Here is a 19172-nt window from a genome sequence, read left to right as displayed (position 1 = left end):
CACGAGAACAATGCCATAACAGGTACTGCGCCATAATTACACAAACCAGGCAAAGTATGCCACGTTTTTGATGCACTGCTTTGTTTTATTTTTGTCTCTCTCTCGTAAGGTGTAAGGCATGTGTAAGGGATCGATGAACTGGCTCGAAGGCAAATGCAGTAAACGAAGAAAAACCCTGTGAACGCGCAGCGCAGCGTTCACTGTGCGCCTCTTTTATTCGTTGCTCAAAAAATTAACATTACTCGATTCATGCTATAAAAAAAAAAGAAAAAATCATTAGTGCCTTTTCTGCTCACCAGGCGAATCCTTTGCCAATATGGCGGCGCCCAGGTACCATGTGTTTGTTGGAGCTGAAACTGGTCTTTTAAAAGGTAAAATAAGCTCACACGATTCTCCTATGTTTCGTTTAAAGCTAGAGTGCTTATCATTGAGGTTTATTATTTGAGGTGACGTGGAGAGGATGAGGGAGTGGCTCTTGATATTTGTGAAATGGCGCACATGTCATAACGATTTCCAGGCGTCAACACAGAGAAGCGCGTATTCACGAACCTGAACAGCCTACAAGAGGTCAGCAAGAACAACGAAATCACGTGTCTTCGCTGGAAAGATGCCTCCGAATGTGAGGCAAGTTCATCTTATTGCTGTCTGTCAAGCTTGTGCGTTGCCAGTCCCAAACGCAGAACTTTCTTTTTTCTACGGGTGTGGTATCGATTAGTGAAATGCCCAACACGTTTAAACGATCGCCGACCTTCAATCGATTAACTGATCGGTTTATCAGTTGTTGTGATCGTCGTGCATAACATATATTGTAATGCTGTAGCAGTGTACTCAGATGTGGGTATTCTAGTACGTTGTACTATCTCAAAACAATGCTGTTGTTACTTACTGCCATAATTTAGCGGTTTTATTGCTGCATTCTTCATATATATATATATTCCTTTTGAGCCCGCTGATCTACACGCACTACTCACCATCTCGTCGTTTACTTCAGATCTACGCCGGCATACGATCACAAACAGTAAAAACGTACTGCCCCAACAGCGGCATTTGCAAGGACGTGTTCGAAGTCAAAGGAGGGGAAGGTCCCATCAAAGGACTAGGGGTCGTTAACTCGTAAGTGACCGTGTCATTACTTTCACAAATGTCTGGTTTAGTGTATCATTTGCTTTAGTGTGCATTGAACTCATTTCCTTCTCACCAACCACGACTCTAGAAATCTGGTCACCTGCGTGAGTTCGGGTCTTCTGAGGGTGTGGGCCCAGGATGGAAGCACTCAGGTATGCTTTAATGCCAGACCAGGCTTGGACATTCTCTCTGTTTCGTGCCGACCATTGAGTTTTATATTGACAACACTAGGGGAAATCTGGTGCTAGTGTCTTTGTGCGATGCCAGTTTAGTGCTTCAGCTGGCATGGGTAACTAAGTGATTTGTCTAATGGCACAACTGACTGGTCATTCAGAGTGCTTAGCAGCACTACAAAGGTCGTGTAAAACAGCAGCCACGCTTTAATGTAAGCATAAAGAGTTTGTTTTTTTGTTAGTTGTTTATCCACAGAGGGTACACAATCCTGGGCTGCATAAACACTGGAGTGCTTGAGTGCGCTCCAGTTTCAACAGCAATAATGAAGACAGGTTGTCGCCTACTGTACCTTCTTCTCACAATTAGCCTCATAGCCATCTTTCATGGCTTTCATAGCATTACAAGAGTGCCCTGAAATGAGTAGTTAAATATAAATGTTACCCTTTTTATCTTCAAGTAACCTTCTGGTTTCTGTATAATGCTGTGATGTGTAATTGCAAAAATGATCTATGAAAATGATTAGCTTAATTTATGCTTTCATTTCTGTTACCGTACTGTTTTCAGAAGATTACAAATAAAGAAACTGTTTGGAACATCAAAAGTATTTACCCTTTACTGCTGAAATGTCGTCTAGATCTAGTAATATCATAATCAAGTGTGTCAATGTACTTATGCATTCAAAGTTTCGTAACAAAATTAAGTAGTTGTCAATGTAAAACATTCCTCTGCTCCTAAAGAATGTGTGACTAGTGCGTAACATATCTGAACTGCAGAGAACAATAAAGCTACAGTCTGTTTTCTCATTGGAGTCATGCCAGTCGTAGAAAAAATCCAAATCCATGATTTCCATGGTGGTTGAATGACATCAGTGCCAGATTTCTCTTTAGCAATGTTGGCATGAAACTTTGGTGCCAGTAATGTGGCACCAATTTAGACCTCTAGCCAGATATATGCAAATTATTGTTACTGTCTCACCATTAAACCATACGTGTAGATTGAAACTGCAAGGCTGACAGTGATACCGTGTGGCACTACATTAAACTAAACTGCTCCAAGAACCTTTGCTGCAGTAATAGACCTTGTTCTAGTCATCGTGAAGGCATTGACAGTGACGTAACCTTCATAAAGGTATTTCTAGATTTATGGTTTTTCACCACGAACATTTGTGCAACACAAGTTTTTCTAGTTGCCATATGAAGCCAATAGATATAAAGCGTGGGAAAGCATAGGGGAAATGAACTGCGCTTCTAAATTGAAATGTAGAAATATTAAGGAAAAGAGAAATGAAAATGGGCAAAAAGATGACTTGCTGCAGGTTGGAGTCAAACCCACATTTTCCAAATTATGTGTGTGATGCTCTGCATTGAGCTACTGTGGCAGCTGTCATCTGATTCTTTAAGGTAACCTGGTGTTGCTGGAAACCCACCGGTTTTTTTAATGGGTAGGAGATGTCCCCTGGTTGGGTGCTTGGCCGATTGAGGGTATTTTAATCGTGAAAGAGGTGCCATATAGAGATTCCTAGGAGTGGTCTCTGGGTGCCCCTTGTCCAACCATAGGCGGCCTTCTTGTAGAGCATCCACCATGGCTGTGGGAGGCAGACTAAAGCTGCTCTTGGGTATTCACCGGTAGTAAAATAAATACATGCATGCTCCTGGCCTGGTGCTCGGCCATTGATCAGCCATCACAACACTTCAAAGTTTGGAAAGGGGTGTGTCTTGTATCTTTTCAATATGAGGGCATCCCCACTTTAGTTGCTTTGTGGTGCCATGGTGCCACATAGAAAATTGCCACCACGAGTCTGGCTCAGACACCCCCCCATTATCAGAGTTTTGTTGTAGTCACAGGGTTCGACGGGACTTGCATGGCGCGGGCTCCTTCCTCAGGGCAGTGCACCCCTATAGAACGTAGGGAAACACCTGTGCCTATTAGGGTAACTGGTAGCAGTTTGGTTTTGAACCACATCCTCCTGCAGTCAAGTTGGGCACTCAACCATGAGGCCACGACTGTGGTCATACTTTTGGTTTTTCATACATAGGTTTGGTTTCCTTTCACTAACAAGCTGATTAAAAAACTTAAAGGCATTCAGAGAAGGGCGCTCAGATACATTTTTAACAAACATAGGCTAGCAGACTCACTGACAGAACTACTCAAACAAGCCGCGATGCTAACCCTCCAAAACAGAGCAAAACTAGCGCGCCTTAAAACCATTTAGCAACTCATAATTAATCAATTAAATCTGGATACCTCACAATACATAACGAAATCTCAAACAAGGAAAACACATCATAACCCCCCACACACACTAAACGAGTATTCATTCCGTACTGACACTTTCAGGTATTCAATCTTTCCACAGGCTATACACAACTGGAACGCTTTGAACGTGGGCTCTGTTAATAGTTCATCACTAAGTGCTTTTATCACGCTTGTTGAAAACGATCTACTTACATCTCAGTAATAATTTTTGTTTACTGTCAGTATCACTTTGTTACTACCTTTGTTTTGCATTTTAACACTATTATCTGTCCAACCCAAATCTTGCAGTGTGAACCTGATTACATATATATTTTTTACTCCTGCTGCTGTATAAGTTTATTCTGTGTATAAATGTGTATTTCGAAACCGTTATGTCAATGTACTTTTTGAATGCCCTTTCTGTTACGATCCCTGACGGGATTGACCAGTGTTGCATAAATAAATAAAAATAAAAAAATACTTTGCAACGTAAAAATGTGAGACAATGTTGGATTCCATGATGCATACCTATATCTTTCTTTCACATGTGACACACTACTTTTTGGATGCGAATGAAAGCAGTCCTTTAGCCTTTGTAACACTGCCTGCTATATATGAAACAGCATATAAGCTGTTCTCTTTGATGACTTTTTGAATGAGTGCGTACAACTTGACTTACAGGTGGAAACGGAGGTTGGTGCAGACGTGTATAGGATGCAACAGCACCCTTGGAAAGAGGGAATTGTGGCCACAGGAGGCAAGGAAAATGAGCTCAAGTTGTGGGACCTGGAAAACCTGCAGACACCAGTCTTCATGGCAAAAAATGTGAATATACTTGGCTTGAGATGACTGAGTCATGATGTAAAATTTTGAATGCTGTGAGCTATGTTGACTTTTTCTCTTGTCTCTTTCTTCACCCGCCGTGGTTGCTCAGTGGCTATGGTGTTGGGCTGCTGAGCACGAGGTCGCGGGATCGAATCCCGGCCACGGCGGCCGCATTTCGATGGGGGCGAAATGCGAAAACACCCGTGTGCTTAGATTTAGGTGCACGTTAAAGAACCCCAGGTGGTCAAAATTTCCGGAGTCCTCCACTACGGCGTGCCTCATAATCAGAAAGTGGTTTTGGCACGTAAAACCCCAAATATTATTATTATTATTATTATGTCTCTTTCTTCTTTTTCCAACAGGTTAAGAATGATTTCCTTGATCTCAGAGTACCAGTCTGGGTTACTGACATGAAGTTTATGAATGATTCAGAGAAAATTATTGCCATTACAGGTCACCACCAGGTATGCCTTCTATCGATCCTTTATATGCTTTACTATGAGTGAAAAAAAGCATATGAATTTAAGCTGCAGGTTGAAAGTCTTGTTGCTTGTCTACATTACTGATGCTGTTAACATTTAAAAAATGTCTTCTTCCATCCTCCTTGAGTGAAGTTTGACAGATTCTTTTGTAGCCATGTTCTAAATTAAATTGCATGCGTTAACATCTTGAAACTACACAGTAGGTTATGAGGGATGACACTGTAAGATTTTGGAATTATTTTGACCTTGTGGGCTTCTTTAATGTGGTCCTAAATTGAAGTGCGCCAGCATTTTTACATTTGAACCCCATTTAAATGAGGCTTCCACAGCCATGAAACGAATCCCCCCCCCCCCCCCATCCTCTAGCTCAGTAAGTAGCAGAATGCCATAGGCATCGAGCTGTCGTGATGGGTGGCCATGTAACGTCCCGGCTGTGCACATATTGCCACATGATTTCGAGTATGCTTACGGCTATTTTGCCCTCCCCTTCCACCCCCTCTCGCTTAGACTAATTTGGTGTTCCTTTTTTTCGTGGGCTATATCTTAAGGTTCGTGTTTATGATCCAAGCTCTCGGCAGCGGCGGCCTGTCGTGGACTTTGAGTTTGACGAGTATCCCCTGACGTGCCTCTCTCTGACACCGAGACCAGAGTAAGTCCTTTGCAAACAAGAGAACTGCTTCTATTATGCTGGCTAATGGTGTGTTTCAGGTGTGCAAACAATGAGAGGGGTGTGTCCTTTTGCAAATCCTCATTGTTCAAGTGAACATGAGCACCGACGACAGACATCATTCAGCATTGATGCCATTGCTTCAGTGCTATGTGGTTTCTGCTGCTCCTTGATAAGAGAGTGCTTAGGACAGCCCCTCAATTTGGTTGTTTTATTGCTGAGTAAAAGTGGTGTTGAAATACATCCTCTTCTAACTCGCACACCACACCTATTGCGCATTTTGTGGGAGCATACTGCAGAAACTTTCAGAACCATAATTCCAGCAAATAATACATGGAGAGCCCATCCTGTCATAAATAACACATTATTTACTACAAACAAAAAATCGCATTGAGCTGATAGTACAATTCAGCCTGTTCAGATGGATTACCTGAAGAGAGGCAGACATTACTTGTGTGACAAATCGTAATGTTCAGGTGGCTAATTTAAAATATTCAATGATAAACTTTTTAACTGTTCAGTTTAGGGCACCTGCCCCGGTTGTGGAATTAAAAGCCAAGCAGTAGTGAAGCCATGCTTGCTTAGCAGTCAGTCCCTAAAATGTCCTAAAAAATGCATTGGCTTTACAGTCAAGATCATCATGAACTGCTTGGTGCTTGCTTTTGGGCAGCTGCTAGCTGAAACATCAATGTATTTCGTAGCAAATTTAAGGCCAGATCTCCATAAGTGGTGCTATACTTACGATTTCTGCTGTGCAAACATGATTTCACTACTAAACTTCAATGCACAAAAAATAAAAGACATTTATTGTGTCTGGTGTAACTCACTGTAATGAGGTTTCACCGTATCAGTTGTACAACTAACTTGTTTGCATCTTGCTCTATTGCAAGATGCAGTTTTGCAGTTTCTTGTATGTGCAACAACTGTCGTACATCCGTTTGTATCATGCGCTGACTCTGTCCGACTGCACGGCGCTAGTCAAACAGTGGCTAACACTGCCTTTTTCTCTCCACCCTCGGTTTCTTCCCTGAAACTGAAATAAAGATGAACTGACTTTCATGTTGCAGGCAAGTAGTGGTTGGGAACAGCCATGGCCGTGTTGGTCTGCTGGACATCCGCCGCAAGGGGATGGTGCATGTGTACAAGGGGGTGGCGGGCAGCATTCGCTCCGTCTGCTGCCACCCAAGCCTACCGCTCGTGGCGAGCTGTGGCCTCGACCGTTTTGTTCGAGTCCACGACCTCCACTCCCGCTTGCTCATCACCAAGGTAAGCACTAGTCTCTCTGGCATCTGTCACTAGTCACTGTGCAGGTGCACTAGCAGTCTACCTTGGAACATGAGCAAGTCGCAATGAATCAGAATGGGCCTGTGTTCATTTTTGATACCGTCCAGCGTATGCGATGTGAGCGTAATTTCAGCTTCTAAGCCATAACAGACATTAAAGGCTGTAGCAAGCTTAGTGATTAGCAGTTTGACATAGTTGTCAAAAGTATGTAAAATGCATTCTAGGAGCATTTAAAAGGGGTGTTGCCTTTATTTTGTCCTCGCTTTTCTTTAAAGCTTTCAATTATACTTTGATACCATCCTTGCTGCAGGCCTTCGTCCCGACTCTACCTATTTAAAAAAGCCTAATTGAATTTGTGCAGATAGTACAGCCTTAGACATGCATGAACGTCGTCACTTTTTCGTCTCTTTTATGATAACCACCTTTTTTCTTTTCTCAAGTCTTTAAAATGTGTGCACATTGATTCTACACATGCCTTTGTAACTGCCCAGACTTGCGAGCAGCCATTTCCTATTTATTTTGTGTGCTTTATAAGGAAATAATGTACTGTAATAAATGGCTCACACCTGCAATGACATCATTCCATTAAGGAAAGTGTGGATGAGGAGGCTGTACTGAAGTACATAAGCAGAGAAAGTTTGTCAATGGGTCACAAAATCTAGTGGCAACCAATATCAGAAGTACACATACTTGTAAGAAGTGTCCAGGCAAGTTTGGCTACTCCTTTTACCAACTAAAGCCATCAAATGAAACTTACTAGGATTGCAAATTTGGCAAGTTGGTGACAATGCATATGCAACAGCACCACTTAATACAGGGACAGGCAAAAGAACATAGGACATGTGCTTAAGAATGTGAACTTCTTGTAGGTCATGAAGAAAGACAAGGACAGCACATGTTCTGTGTTCTTTAGCTTCTTCGTGTCTTAAGAGGTGCTGTTGAAGATGGACCACCACATGAAGTACCGCCATCTAAAAAGGGGGAGCAATTGCTCTGCTAAAGCGCAGCTTTTCAAATGAGTTGCACATGTGTGCTCAGAGAATATGAAAGCTAGGTGCACACAAAGTGCTTCACTAACCACACATTATAACAAGAGATTACGAGCAAGGCTGAGAGAGAGGATGCGGTTGAACTCGGTGTAAGAGAACATTCTCCTCAATGGCGTAAAGTAGACAGCACACAGAGACTGGGACACAAAAGGTGTTCCATGTGTTCTGTTCTCTGCTTTGCACCATTGAAAAATATGTACAGGAAACCACCAACTTGCCCAGCAATGAGGTATTTTGAGGTGCAAGATAAGCCTGCATGCTTCTTGCTTTGTGTTTGTGCATTACAAGTTGTATTTTCACATGGACTTTGTTCAGCAACTGTTTTGCAATGTTTATGCAGTGCCAGTGGTAACTGGTTGCTTTGCGGCATTCAGTGATGCACAAATGACAGTAGCGCAATGTGCAACAATCAAGTATACTACGTGGATGATGTACAAACAAGCATGCAACACAGAAATAAGGCCAGACAAGGACAAGCTATTCTGTCTGTCCTTACTTCTGAACGTGTGTGTGTGTGCCTATCAACCATGTAGCAGTGTTTCACCAACTAGACCAATAAGAAGTAACTTCTAAAACATGTACCTTCTATCTGCTTTCGTTCAGCTTTATCTGAAGTCTAGGCTCAACTGCCTACTGATGCGAACCGACTTCACGGTTGAAGATGAGGAAGAGAACAAAGACAAAGAAGAGGCCACAGCTGATGATGATCTCTGGGAAGACATGGAGGAAGTCGACGAAACAGCTGACATTTCGGCGCAAAAGGTCCCCGTGAAGAGAAACCGCGAAGTCACCATCGCCAAGAGCAAAAAAAGGAGAAAATCCAATAAACGGGATGACTAGTCTGGAAAACGTAGGCACTACTGTGTTGGCTACGCCTAGTAGGTTTTGAGTCTGAAGCCTGCAACATACTACTGCAGTCTTCTCATGAACCACTGAAAGGAACACTTAAGAGAAACACTAAATCATTCTAGAGTGATATAACACTGTTTCAAAACTCTATTTTTATTGATTTCGCTGTAAAAGGTTGATTACCGATGAGAAAACGAAGGTCAAAGTTAAGTTATTATTTTTTTTTAATTTCTTGCTGGAACCTCACATCAGCATGTCAGTGTGACAACATGGACTTCAAAGTATGTTTTACTATTTGGGCCTCCGTGCCTCAGTAAAATTTCTTGAAATTTGCTATCTTCAGTCTTTGACCCTTCTAGAATACAATGCAGTCTGTTTTTATTGACATCGTCCAAATCCATGACGTCACTTCGGCATGGATTTTCGATGTGGCGCTGCCACATCTTTGTGTTTTGCTTCTCTTCTGACTTACCAAGCCTCTTCTTGTGATAAGAGCGGCTTTGTTGAGGTCATAGAAAGGCAGTTTATAAGTATAGCTCTCATTCTTTTTCTCTTGGTTGTCCTTGGGTAGCACATGTAAAGGCACCGAAATGCTCTAGCTCTACAAACTAAGGTTGTCGAGAGATTCTGCAGGCTTGTTACAAAAATTTATCTCCCTGCCCCCTCCCTCTACTCGCACTCCTCCTTCTTGGAAGAAGTGTTCATCAGGGTGTAGTCACAAGACCTTTGCTGAAGTTTTACGATTCTCTGCACTCACAGTGTTACTTGTGTGCCAAAGGTCCTTGTCATATTGGACTAACATAGTATTGTGGGCTGTCTCTTCGCAACAGAATCACATGAAAATAACTGGGAATTGCACACAGCTGCAGTGCTGACTGCAGGTTCCATTCTCTTGTGTACTGCTTATGTGCATGTCGTTTGTAGATTATGATTCACCAGCTTGATGAGGTCTCCACTGCAGGACACTGCCGTAGTGCTTGAATGTGACCAGCACACATTTAGTATGTGAATTTAAACTGAACGTGTAGGAAATTTTACGATCGATAAAGACAGTCGCTAGAACTGGCCACATTTGTAACTAACACATAAAATATCACTCCTTGCCTCAACCTATCATATTAAGGTCATGTCACAAACAGAATATTCCTGTTTACTTAATGGGACACTTGCCTAATAATTGTGCTCGGAAAAGAGAGAGCATGTGTACAGTCTGGAAGGCCATGCAAAGGAGCTCTGCGAGATGCACGTCTTGGGACAGCTCACCGAGGCACACAAGATGAGAGAAAACAATCCTTTTAAGGAAGAAAAACACATGTGGTGTGTTCCCAACACATCACATACCAAAGGTGAAATTCACTGGTCATTCTGGAGCTGGCTTCTTCTCCATGACCACGAATTTTTCCACTGGTCCTATCACAGGAGATTCACATTTTCCACTGATCATTTGAGATAACTTGCCTGTCTTGCATGTGGTGCACTGTTTTCTCTTGTTCCACTGTTCAGGTTAGAATTCATCAAACATTTTTTTTTATAACACGTAGAATAATAAAGATTTGCAATTTCGCTCAAAAAGCAAAGCATATATACAAAAAGCAATGTATTAGATAACCACATGAAGTAAGGTTTGTAGTCTTACTGGCTGCATAAACTGCAGTAAGAAATCACTAACTAATTAAACTAACAAGCACAGTGTCACGTACATACAGGAAAGCATGGACAGATCTCACTCGATAACCGCGAGCACTGGCTGTCACAATGCTGGTGTGACGAAGAATTCCAGCCTCGGGGAGCGACCGCTTCGGGCTGCCTCTCACTGTCCGACTCTTGAAATTACGCAACCTCCAACACTAGCCACACGGGAAGAGAGTAGAGCACTGCACAGACCCGGGTTGACCCGAAAGCCCAGGCTTGGCCTGCGCGCTGAGCCATCCGGAGCGTTTTTCCGTAGGCCCGGGCCCGACTAAAGCCTGCTCAATAAAGGGCCTAAGGTGTGTTTTTGAGCACACGCAAACATTATGCATTGCGTGGTCCAAGGCATTCTGTGCCAAGCTGAACTGACACGTGGAAAGAGGTGGCTCTTGTATACTTTTTCAAATAGAAACGCAGATGAAATTCGAAATTTTTTTCTTTTCGATCGAGCGAAACGAGAGTCGAGCGAAACGAAACCTTTCGAACACCCATATTACTGAAGGGTAACGTCAAAATGTTATTTTTTCCTAGAATCGAATAGACGTAGACAAGTAGCATTTTTTCCGGCTTATAATCGAATGAAATGATATTTTTAATACGAGTAGTTGAGTATTAGTAACACAAATTATGAGGAGACCTTTCGTCATCGGGCTAGTACCGGAATGTCGCTGGGGGGTCTCAAATCGTGTCATGCATTTACCTCAATTTCTCGGTTACTAAAGCTCTGTTCGCGATTATATTGACGCCTTAGACGTTCTAGAACATTGCTCTACCACTTTAACTTGAGTTTCTGGTAACCTTTAGTGTCCCTTTAAACCATTTCCCTGTTAGTGCTTTTGCGATTGCACAATTACAACTCTTGATACTATTGCAGTTAAATCTCGATTTAATGAAGTAGGTGAAATCAGCAATTTGCTGTTATATTGAAATTTCATTTTGAAATTTGACATTTTATGCAAATAAGCACAGCCGCTGATAGATGTTTTTTACATGGAATTGGGCCGCAGAATTTTCCGAATTACCAGGGAATCGAAAAAAGCAAATTTGAATGCAAAAACAATTCACTGTGATGCATTTGGGGGTCGGCAACAAATGATATGGCTTTCTGCCATGTCGACAATTTCTTCACATTGGCTGTACGAATTACGTGAAGCCAGCCACGCTTTCGCGTGCAGTCTGCCCCAGTAGCTGATAGGGTCGCCTGCACTGGGACGACGCTATCATGAAAAGCGCCGGCAACGGGAAGAGAATGCTTCGTCTGCCTCTCGCTCCAACGGGTCACTGAAACTCAAGATTACGTACGCAACCACCAATTCTAAACGCACGCAAGGACAGCTTACATGATGCCATGCCGTCTCGGCACGCCCACTCTTTGCACGTGTGGCAGATTACCTCGAAATTAGGGTGCGCGGCTGCGTATGTGCTCAGCCAAGCTTACAGCCATGCACAGCCGAGGCGCGGGCCCATTTATCCCCACCCTTCATGTGCCCTTGATCGGGTTACCATGAGCTCCCCCCCCCCCCCTTCTTTTCCTTTGCTCGCGCAAGAAGGGAGCACTTGCGAAGCCACCATTTTTCTTTCTCACTCTTGCACACTTTCACTTGCACCTAAAGCACAATGTGCGCGGGGCACGATAAGATCTTAGACTTTATTCGGAACATGATGGGGGTGGCTTCACTGCCACGATCACTCTTGTTGCGCCGTGTGCGCGTGGTTTGAGAGGTGCCATTTGCAAGCAGCCGCTTCTAATTCAAGCATTTGACCATCTGCGTACGCGGAAATTTTCATTTATTGCCTTTGCTGGAGAAGTGAAAGTTCGTTATAATAAAATATCATACAAACACACTGCTATAGTGAGGTTCTAGATACATGTTCTATGGACAAGAGGTTATTAAAAATTAAATACTTCGTTACATTGAGAATTTCGTTATATTGAAGTTCATTATATCGAGGTTTAACTATATATTACTTTAGTGCTAACGCAAGGGGTGTCTCCTTCTACTCGTTCGTTTATTTTATGCTGTATGCACATGAATTTGCATGTTAATATATACAGGGTATCCAGCTAACTTTAGCCAGAGTTTAAAAATATGTGAATGCCACATAGCTGGACAGAACCAAGGTAATGTTCTAAGAAAATTGTAGAGCAACATGAAAAACTCTCGATACAGCTTTCTGTTGCTCAAATGTGCTATGTGAAAGTGTTTTCCCGAGTGTGAAAGAAGCCCACGTATGACGTAGTAGTTCTGCGGAAACCCGCAAGGTGGAGAGAAAAAATGAATAAAGGGAAAATGAGACATCCACCCGTTTTGTAGCAATTGCTACAAAGGAAACCCAAACGGGTTCCTCGAAAGAAAAGCCTCATAGTTGAAGAAAAATTCATCCAAGGACCAGGACGAATTTTTCTTCAACTATGAGGCTTTTCTTTCGAGGAACCCGTTGGGTTTCCTTTGTAGCAATTGCTACAAAACGGGTGGATGTCTCATTTTCCCTTTATTCAAGCCCACGTATACACGCAAAATTGCCCCGGGACTGGCCGCTCGTGGGGCGGGGCTGCGCTCGGTCATGTACCCCCGGACCCAGGCTTGGTATCACAGGCCCTGGCTGGGCCAAGGCTTCATAAAGCAGGCCTGTGCAGTGTGCAGACATCTTGGCTCGTCCAGTCTTTGTACCCGCCTAGATCACCTACAATACACTGCCATCTAATGACGGAGGAGTGAGCTGAGCTGGCTTTGAAATGCCCTGTTTAAATCCCACTTTCTGGTGGGAGGCGTTAACATCATAATTAACCCAACCAGACATGCAATTCTGTCAAAATGTTTCACTTCCGAGTGCTCCCTCGATGATTCATGTAGACACAGTCGAACTCTAAAAATATGAACAGACAGGACAGCTTCAACAAAGAGAAATTTTAATTTAGCATTTCTTCTAATATTTACATTGCTGAAGCTTTTCATGTGCTCTGCTTAGCGCTTCTTGTCTCGGATCCTTCAAAATTGTTTTCCGTTTTTTCTGCCGATGGAAACAGTTGCTCTGGTCGTTCCTGCGGGTTTTGATGGGCTTCTCTGGACGTCGACTCCTTCGCCTGCTCAGATGATGCATCTGAGTCTATATAATTGATGCCAAGTACTTTGCAGCCAGGTATGGCTTCCTCCAGCATTAAGCCAACCAGCTTGAGGTGTTTAACATGAGACAAGTGGCCCAGTGTTATGGTCTTTAACTTCCTGCGAGCCATGGAAGAATGTGCCAAGAGAAACCCCAAGTTGACTCGCGAGGGCAATTCACACCAAGCTATGTGACAGGCAAATGCAAAAAGCCACTATATGTGATAGTTTTAACTTACATGCTGTTATGCAAAAGGACAACTTTTAAACTGGAGAGAAACACACACCATACAGCAGACACAGTTTCTGTCCAGTTTCAAAGTTGGCCCTTTGCGTAACAGCGCATAATCAAAAACAATGTACTATAACCAACTAGCCCCAATTGCAACCCTGCTTACTAAATGTGAAGCTCTTGTCTATATTAACATTTCATCTAGGTATTACTTAATTGAATCAATGACATGAATCAACCATCTAAATGAGTTTTCTGTACTGCTGCCATAAACAGAATTTGTTTTCCTTTTGGAACCTGTTCTTCCAAAACACCCAATTATTCAGACATGTTTTCACAATCCTCTCCATGTCTGAAAAATCGGTAAGCAACTCGGCACAATTTTTCTGTAACGAAGAAAGTTACCGACACGTGTAAAACAGAACATCTTGAAGGAGAACTGATAAATATTTTCGGAGTTTTAGAAACTTTGCCACAAGCTTCTTGCATGTAAAAAGGTAAAAAAAAAAAAGGAGCATATAGCTTGCATTTAACAAAGTGCTGCATGCATTTCTCCTGGCTATGCCAGCTTGTGGCAGCTGCAGTGATTGTAGAATGGTGACATGTGTAAGCGTGTCATGCGGTTTAAAATGGTCCATGACACATCCACCTACAGGTTACTGAAACTGGTTCATAAAGAAAAGCGTTGCAACAAGTCACTTAGGCTGCTCCGGTGCTTTGCCAATAATTTAAGGTTTTAGAGGGCTTGGACCTTCAAGAAGAATGACGAGTCAAAAATATTGCATCAGTCGCAGTTCAACAATGTGACGAATCTGCAGCTCAGCTTCCTTCACACAATTTTAACGTAGCCAGCATCCACGAAAAGTTACCAGGATGTGGTGCCTCACCTCAGCCTGTATAAAACAGCCAAGCCGTGTTCTGTGATCTGGGGGCACCCAGATATGTCCAGATGTTCTAAGGTCTCCTTGAACTGGCTCAGTCTGTCCAGAAACCAGTCATCAACGTTTGGATTGCCAGCCAGCCGTAGAGTCTTCAAACCCTCGAGACACGCTGAAGACAAGGGAAAAAAAGAAAATGAACACAATAGTTTTGAAACAAGTAGGCGGTATACAATGCATTTAATTCTAATTGCAGGCTATGATTCTTTGTTTTAGATGGGAATGAAAAACGAGTGGTGATCAATTTCTTTTTCAGTAACATGCACATATTTCAATGCTTACTAATATTTGTGACAATGGTACAATTCCTCTTCCGATGCTGAATGTTGGGGACACAAAATGCTTAATGATGAACAACATAGTGAATGCAGGTAGAAGGGAAAACTGTCATCACCTGACAGTGGCAGGCTGCTGCAAAGGAAAACCATGCAACCCATACATACACATGCCCTCATGGACATACCCATACACAAACAGAAAGGCATTGGTACTGAGTTCAATTCCCAGAAAGCTGAATTTTTGTTAAACTTTCTGAGAAACCTATCTGGGCTTCCTCTGTAGCTTCATGCTAGAGTTGAGTGGGTGACAATTTTCTCTTGAAGAAATTTCCGTTACCTTACAGCAGGCCTCTGCAGAACCGATTTGCAGTGAAAACAGATTGCACATTCAAGTAACTACATATTCCTACTGAAACATTCCATATGCACTCCAGTAACTACATAATCTTTTCGTATGATTGTAATGAAAATTGCACTGAATCTATGTGGAATGCATATAGATTCCGTAAGAATATAAAAAAAGCATATGGAAAATATTAGGGAATTATTGGAATAGCATACGAAATGTTTCAGTAGAGATTTTAAAGGGTTGTCATTAATTTCTTATCAGCCGTCCCACCGAGTGGCTGATAATGGTGATAGCGGGGTGCAGCTTTGTGGGTAGAAAGAATGAAAAATAGAACGGTTACAAAATAGGGCTCCTGATTAGCTACATGCATGTTTCGTTCCAACATGATGGCATCTGAAGCTGATAACAGTTGTTACAGCAAGCATCACTTACAGCACGTGCATAGACAGGGGGACCGAAAGAACAACAAACACAAGCTTGTCTTCTTCGTTCTTTTGGTCCCTCTATGTGCGTGCTGTTTGCAATGGAATACCAGCTAGTCCGTACCCAAACCCTGTCACAGCAAGAGTTAGAACTACAGTGGTTGTTGTAGGAAGTTAGGGCTGTGTACAGTCTTGTGGGCCTTTGATGTCTGTGTTGTGTCGACACTACCACAAATTTGGATGTAACTATCAACTAGCCCGTATTGCCACTCTTATCAAATCTGTATTTCACTTTGTTCAGAAATGAGAAAATATTCAGTATTTGGAGGTTGTCATTGTCGCATGTTTTTCCTTGATTCACAAATTTTTCTATTCGTACACCGCCGCTACAAACACACAGTGGCACACTATTCTGATTTGATGTCGGTGGGTACAATGGAGAGAAACATGCCCCGCCCTTTATGCAATGACATCTCGACACTCACTGAGATTGTCCAAGCCCTCGTAATAGAGCTCAGCATTTGCAGCATCAATGGCTTCGATGACCCAGCCTGGTTCATACTTTATAGGAAGGCCCATTTCGTCATCCTTTCTCTTCATGAACCACTCGTCCTTGCCATGGAACTTGACAAGTGCTCCTCGGAATACAAGGAATGATGCAGCTGCTAGATCAGGGCCCAGGATACCGTGGCGCTCTGCAAAGAATCTGAATGGGCATGAAAATAATGTGTCAGGAACCCACAGGTTCCATTACACGAGGGGCAGTGGTTGTCCCAAGCACTTAATGTCACTGCTTCCCAAGGCACATGCAGCATACACAGAGAACTACACTGTACAAGTGCTTTCTTCTTATTTAACTGCAGCAACTTAGCTTTGTCCAGTTTGCAGTTTGCAAGACAAGTTGCAGCTATATCAGGGGCTTCAAGTATTCCATTTCAATTTTGTCATTGGCTTGGACACAAGCGAGCTGCTGTTACCACTTGGTGTGACGAATGGTAAGGAAAGACTAGAAAAAAAAAAAAAATACTGAGCAAGTGGGTATGTATTAGTCATCTTGCGATTTTTGCACCATTCACAAAAATAAATCGGGACAACAGAAAAGGAAGTGCAGAGGATGTAGTTGAGACTCGGTGCTTATCCTGTGTACTTTCATTTCCATTATCCCCGTTTTTTCTTGTGAGCACTGCAGAAATCACGAGATCAATACAGAAATAAGAATGGAAAATGAAATTAAACATTATAAATAACGGGCCAACATGCTCATTTCCATTAGTGCAGCAAAGGTGCAGAAGAATTCTTTCATGCTAGTTGGCACATGGTTCTTGAGTGCAAGAATTGCAGCGCAAATAGACGGGACAAGAAAAACACTCTCTATAATAATAAAAATGGCTTCGAGTCAAGGAACTATGTCTGCATCGCTTTCGTGTTCCTTGCTTGTCCCATCCATTTGCGTTGCAATTCTCCTACTCAAGAACAGCAAAGATAGGCAACCTAGCAATGTCAGATCTCAACCTAACAGAGAGAGACAAGGCTGGAAAATGCTAGAAATCCTGAGAATGAGGCCAACAATGTTTATCTTAGCCTACATGTGAATTTGTGGTTCAGTGAAGCCAAATGCTTGCTAGGTTTAGTTTTGAGGCCACCTTGTTCCATAGCTGCTTAGGTGCATATCTGCTCATCCTAAACAATTTAGTTGGTGGTATCTCGCTAGTTGACTTGGTTGATGCACATTTTTACATTTTTGTACAGTTATCCACATTTCGGCATAGTTACCTAAGCCATAAGATGACGACATGGCACATTATGCAGCTGGAACCCTTAATCAAGAAAAAAATTCACAAAGCATCACACGCAATGCAGTTTCATGGCTTTGAGACTCCTGTGTCAGAGGCATAGGAATATGTTTGCATAGGAACACAGCACACAACTTCAGACTCGCAAAATGACATTGTGCTAAGAGACTCGACTTCATGTTAAAGAATGAGGTCGAGAGAGAATGAAGTCATCAAATCTCGCTTGAAGTTGAGGCGATGTTGAGCTTTGTAAGGTTATTTGCCCACTTTTGTAGCGTGACTCCATCTGAAGCCACGTTTAGTTTGCCCACTAAAACAGTAATGTATATATCGGGACCACTTACACTAGAATCTATACGCAAGTAATAGCCTAATAGCGGTAAACTGTGAGAGTGTAGCAGCATTTCTGGCCTTCCCCTGTCATTACAGATGATATGTGCTTCAGCAGAGCCCGTTTTTGGCCGTGTTGGTTAAACATAGTCGTCAGACGAAAGGGCGCGTGCGCGCACATACACATACACACGCGCGAGCGCCTGTCGTCGACTTCTTCTTGCGCGTGTAGAACAGTGACCTTCAGAACTTCTCAGTGTGGGAGAAAAAAAGCAACAACAAAAACAATGTACACAACACCTCGACGAGAAGTTCAGCGTACGCACTTTTGGCTAGACAGACGCTGCATCTTTTCGCGATACAGCTTGCGCTCGAAGGCAGCTTCCCGCGTGAAGAAGGCCGGCATCTTTTGCAAGGAGGACGCAAAATCGACGCTCAATCCCTTGAAAAACGAGCCCGCCCTTTCGAGCATGTTGGGCGCCGAGTCAGTAGCCACGTAGTCATCGCTTATGTTGATGGGCCTCTGTTTCTTCTTATGCTCCCACTCAATGTTTCCACGGCTGCTGAGGCAGCGAGTGCTTCGTAGCGACATGCTCCCGAGGTTCGCCACAACAGCGGAGGTGGTCAGCATGCTGGGAAGACGTCGCAGCATTGTCGGAAACGAGGGTGTCGACGAGGAAATGAGCTCTACCAAAATCTACATAGCTTCCCACCGTAACGCAGCCGTAACGCGGCGATCCAGTTTCTCGAAATAAACCGGTCGAATGGTGTCGACGACGCCAAACGACTGGCCGCGGGGCTGACGCTTTGACCAGAGTTTACTCGTAACAACGGCCAGCACCAGCGTGTACGAAAGAGGGGCACTTTTCTGCGAGGGAGCGCGGCTAGAAGGGAATTCACCGGCAAAAATATCAGCAGTAATTTAACCGTAGGAATAGTTCCATGTCACAACACACGGCTTATATCGTGTCGTGGTTTGCACATGGTTTATAGCAAAATTTACACGCCAAGGACGGACGTCGAAATAGCGGTGCATGCTGGCGTAGCCGGCCCTGGCCGGCTGTCAAGCCGTTTTTTTTCTTCACCTTAAAAATAAAAAAATCTGCAAATAATGTTGCAAAATAACTTTATTACAACACATAAAATTGTCAGAGTTAATAAAAGCAAATAATAAAGAGAACCCAAAACATTTTTATTGAACACGTGTAGCTAGCCGTTTCAGACTGCGAGTGGGAGCTTTGGCAAGTTTATAAACGTTATTTTTCACGAATAAAATGATGTATTTAATCAGCAGACTTATTTACGAGATAAAATGGAGCCTAATGCAGACATAACACGTGTTTTCGC

General features: G+C 43.0%; 2 protein-coding genes across 2 annotated transcripts; one reads left to right on the top strand and one right to left on the bottom strand.

Moving 5' to 3' along the window:
• The first annotated feature begins 282 nt into the window (after positions 1-282).
• On the top strand, positions 283-9024 carry l(2)k09848 (WD repeat domain 74 lethal (2) k09848). Its single transcript, XM_075700110.1, has 9 exons — positions 283-371; positions 518-624; positions 992-1113; positions 1214-1277; positions 4216-4359; positions 4722-4823; positions 5390-5490; positions 6576-6774; positions 8445-9024. Exons 1-9 carry the CDS (start codon positions 317-319, stop codon positions 8679-8681), a joined length of 1131 nt encoding a protein of 376 aa, XP_075556225.1. The 5' UTR covers positions 283-316; the 3' UTR covers positions 8682-9024.
• A 4249-nt stretch (positions 9025-13273) lies between these two features.
• LOC142588412 (distal membrane arm assembly component 2) lies at positions 13274-18857 on the bottom strand. The gene is made up of 4 exons (XM_075700109.1): positions 18152-18857; positions 16188-16408; positions 14603-14765; positions 13274-13603 (listed from the first exon to the last, which is right to left on the bottom strand). Exons 1-4 carry the CDS (start codon positions 18475-18477, stop codon positions 13333-13335), a joined length of 981 nt encoding a protein of 326 aa, XP_075556224.1. The 5' UTR covers positions 18478-18857; the 3' UTR covers positions 13274-13332.
• Between the last annotated feature and the right edge of the window lie 315 nt (positions 18858-19172).

Source organism: Dermacentor variabilis, chromosome 7 (assembly GCF_050947875.1).
Source record: "Dermacentor variabilis isolate Ectoservices chromosome 7, ASM5094787v1, whole genome shotgun sequence".
NCBI lineage: Eukaryota > Metazoa > Arthropoda > Arachnida > Ixodida > Ixodidae > Dermacentor > Dermacentor variabilis.
This window is presented reverse-complemented; position numbering and strand designations above follow the sequence as displayed.

What these genes read in the sequence shown, in the direction of transcription:
- LOC142588412 (XM_075700109.1), bottom strand. Translation starts at nt 18,477, where the DNA reads ATGCTGCGACGTCTTCCCAGCATGCTGACCACCTCCGCTGTTGTGGCG. An exon ending in CAGCGTCTGTCTAGCCAAAA is followed by an intron (nt 16,409 to 18,151) that starts GTGCGTACGCTG and finishes ATGCCCATTCAG; the next exon opens with ATTCTTTGCAGAGCGCCACG. An exon ending in CGAGGGCTTGGACAATCTCA is followed by an intron (nt 14,766 to 16,187) that starts GTGAGTGTCGAG and finishes CCTTGTCTTCAG; the next exon opens with CGTGTCTCGAGGGTTTGAAG.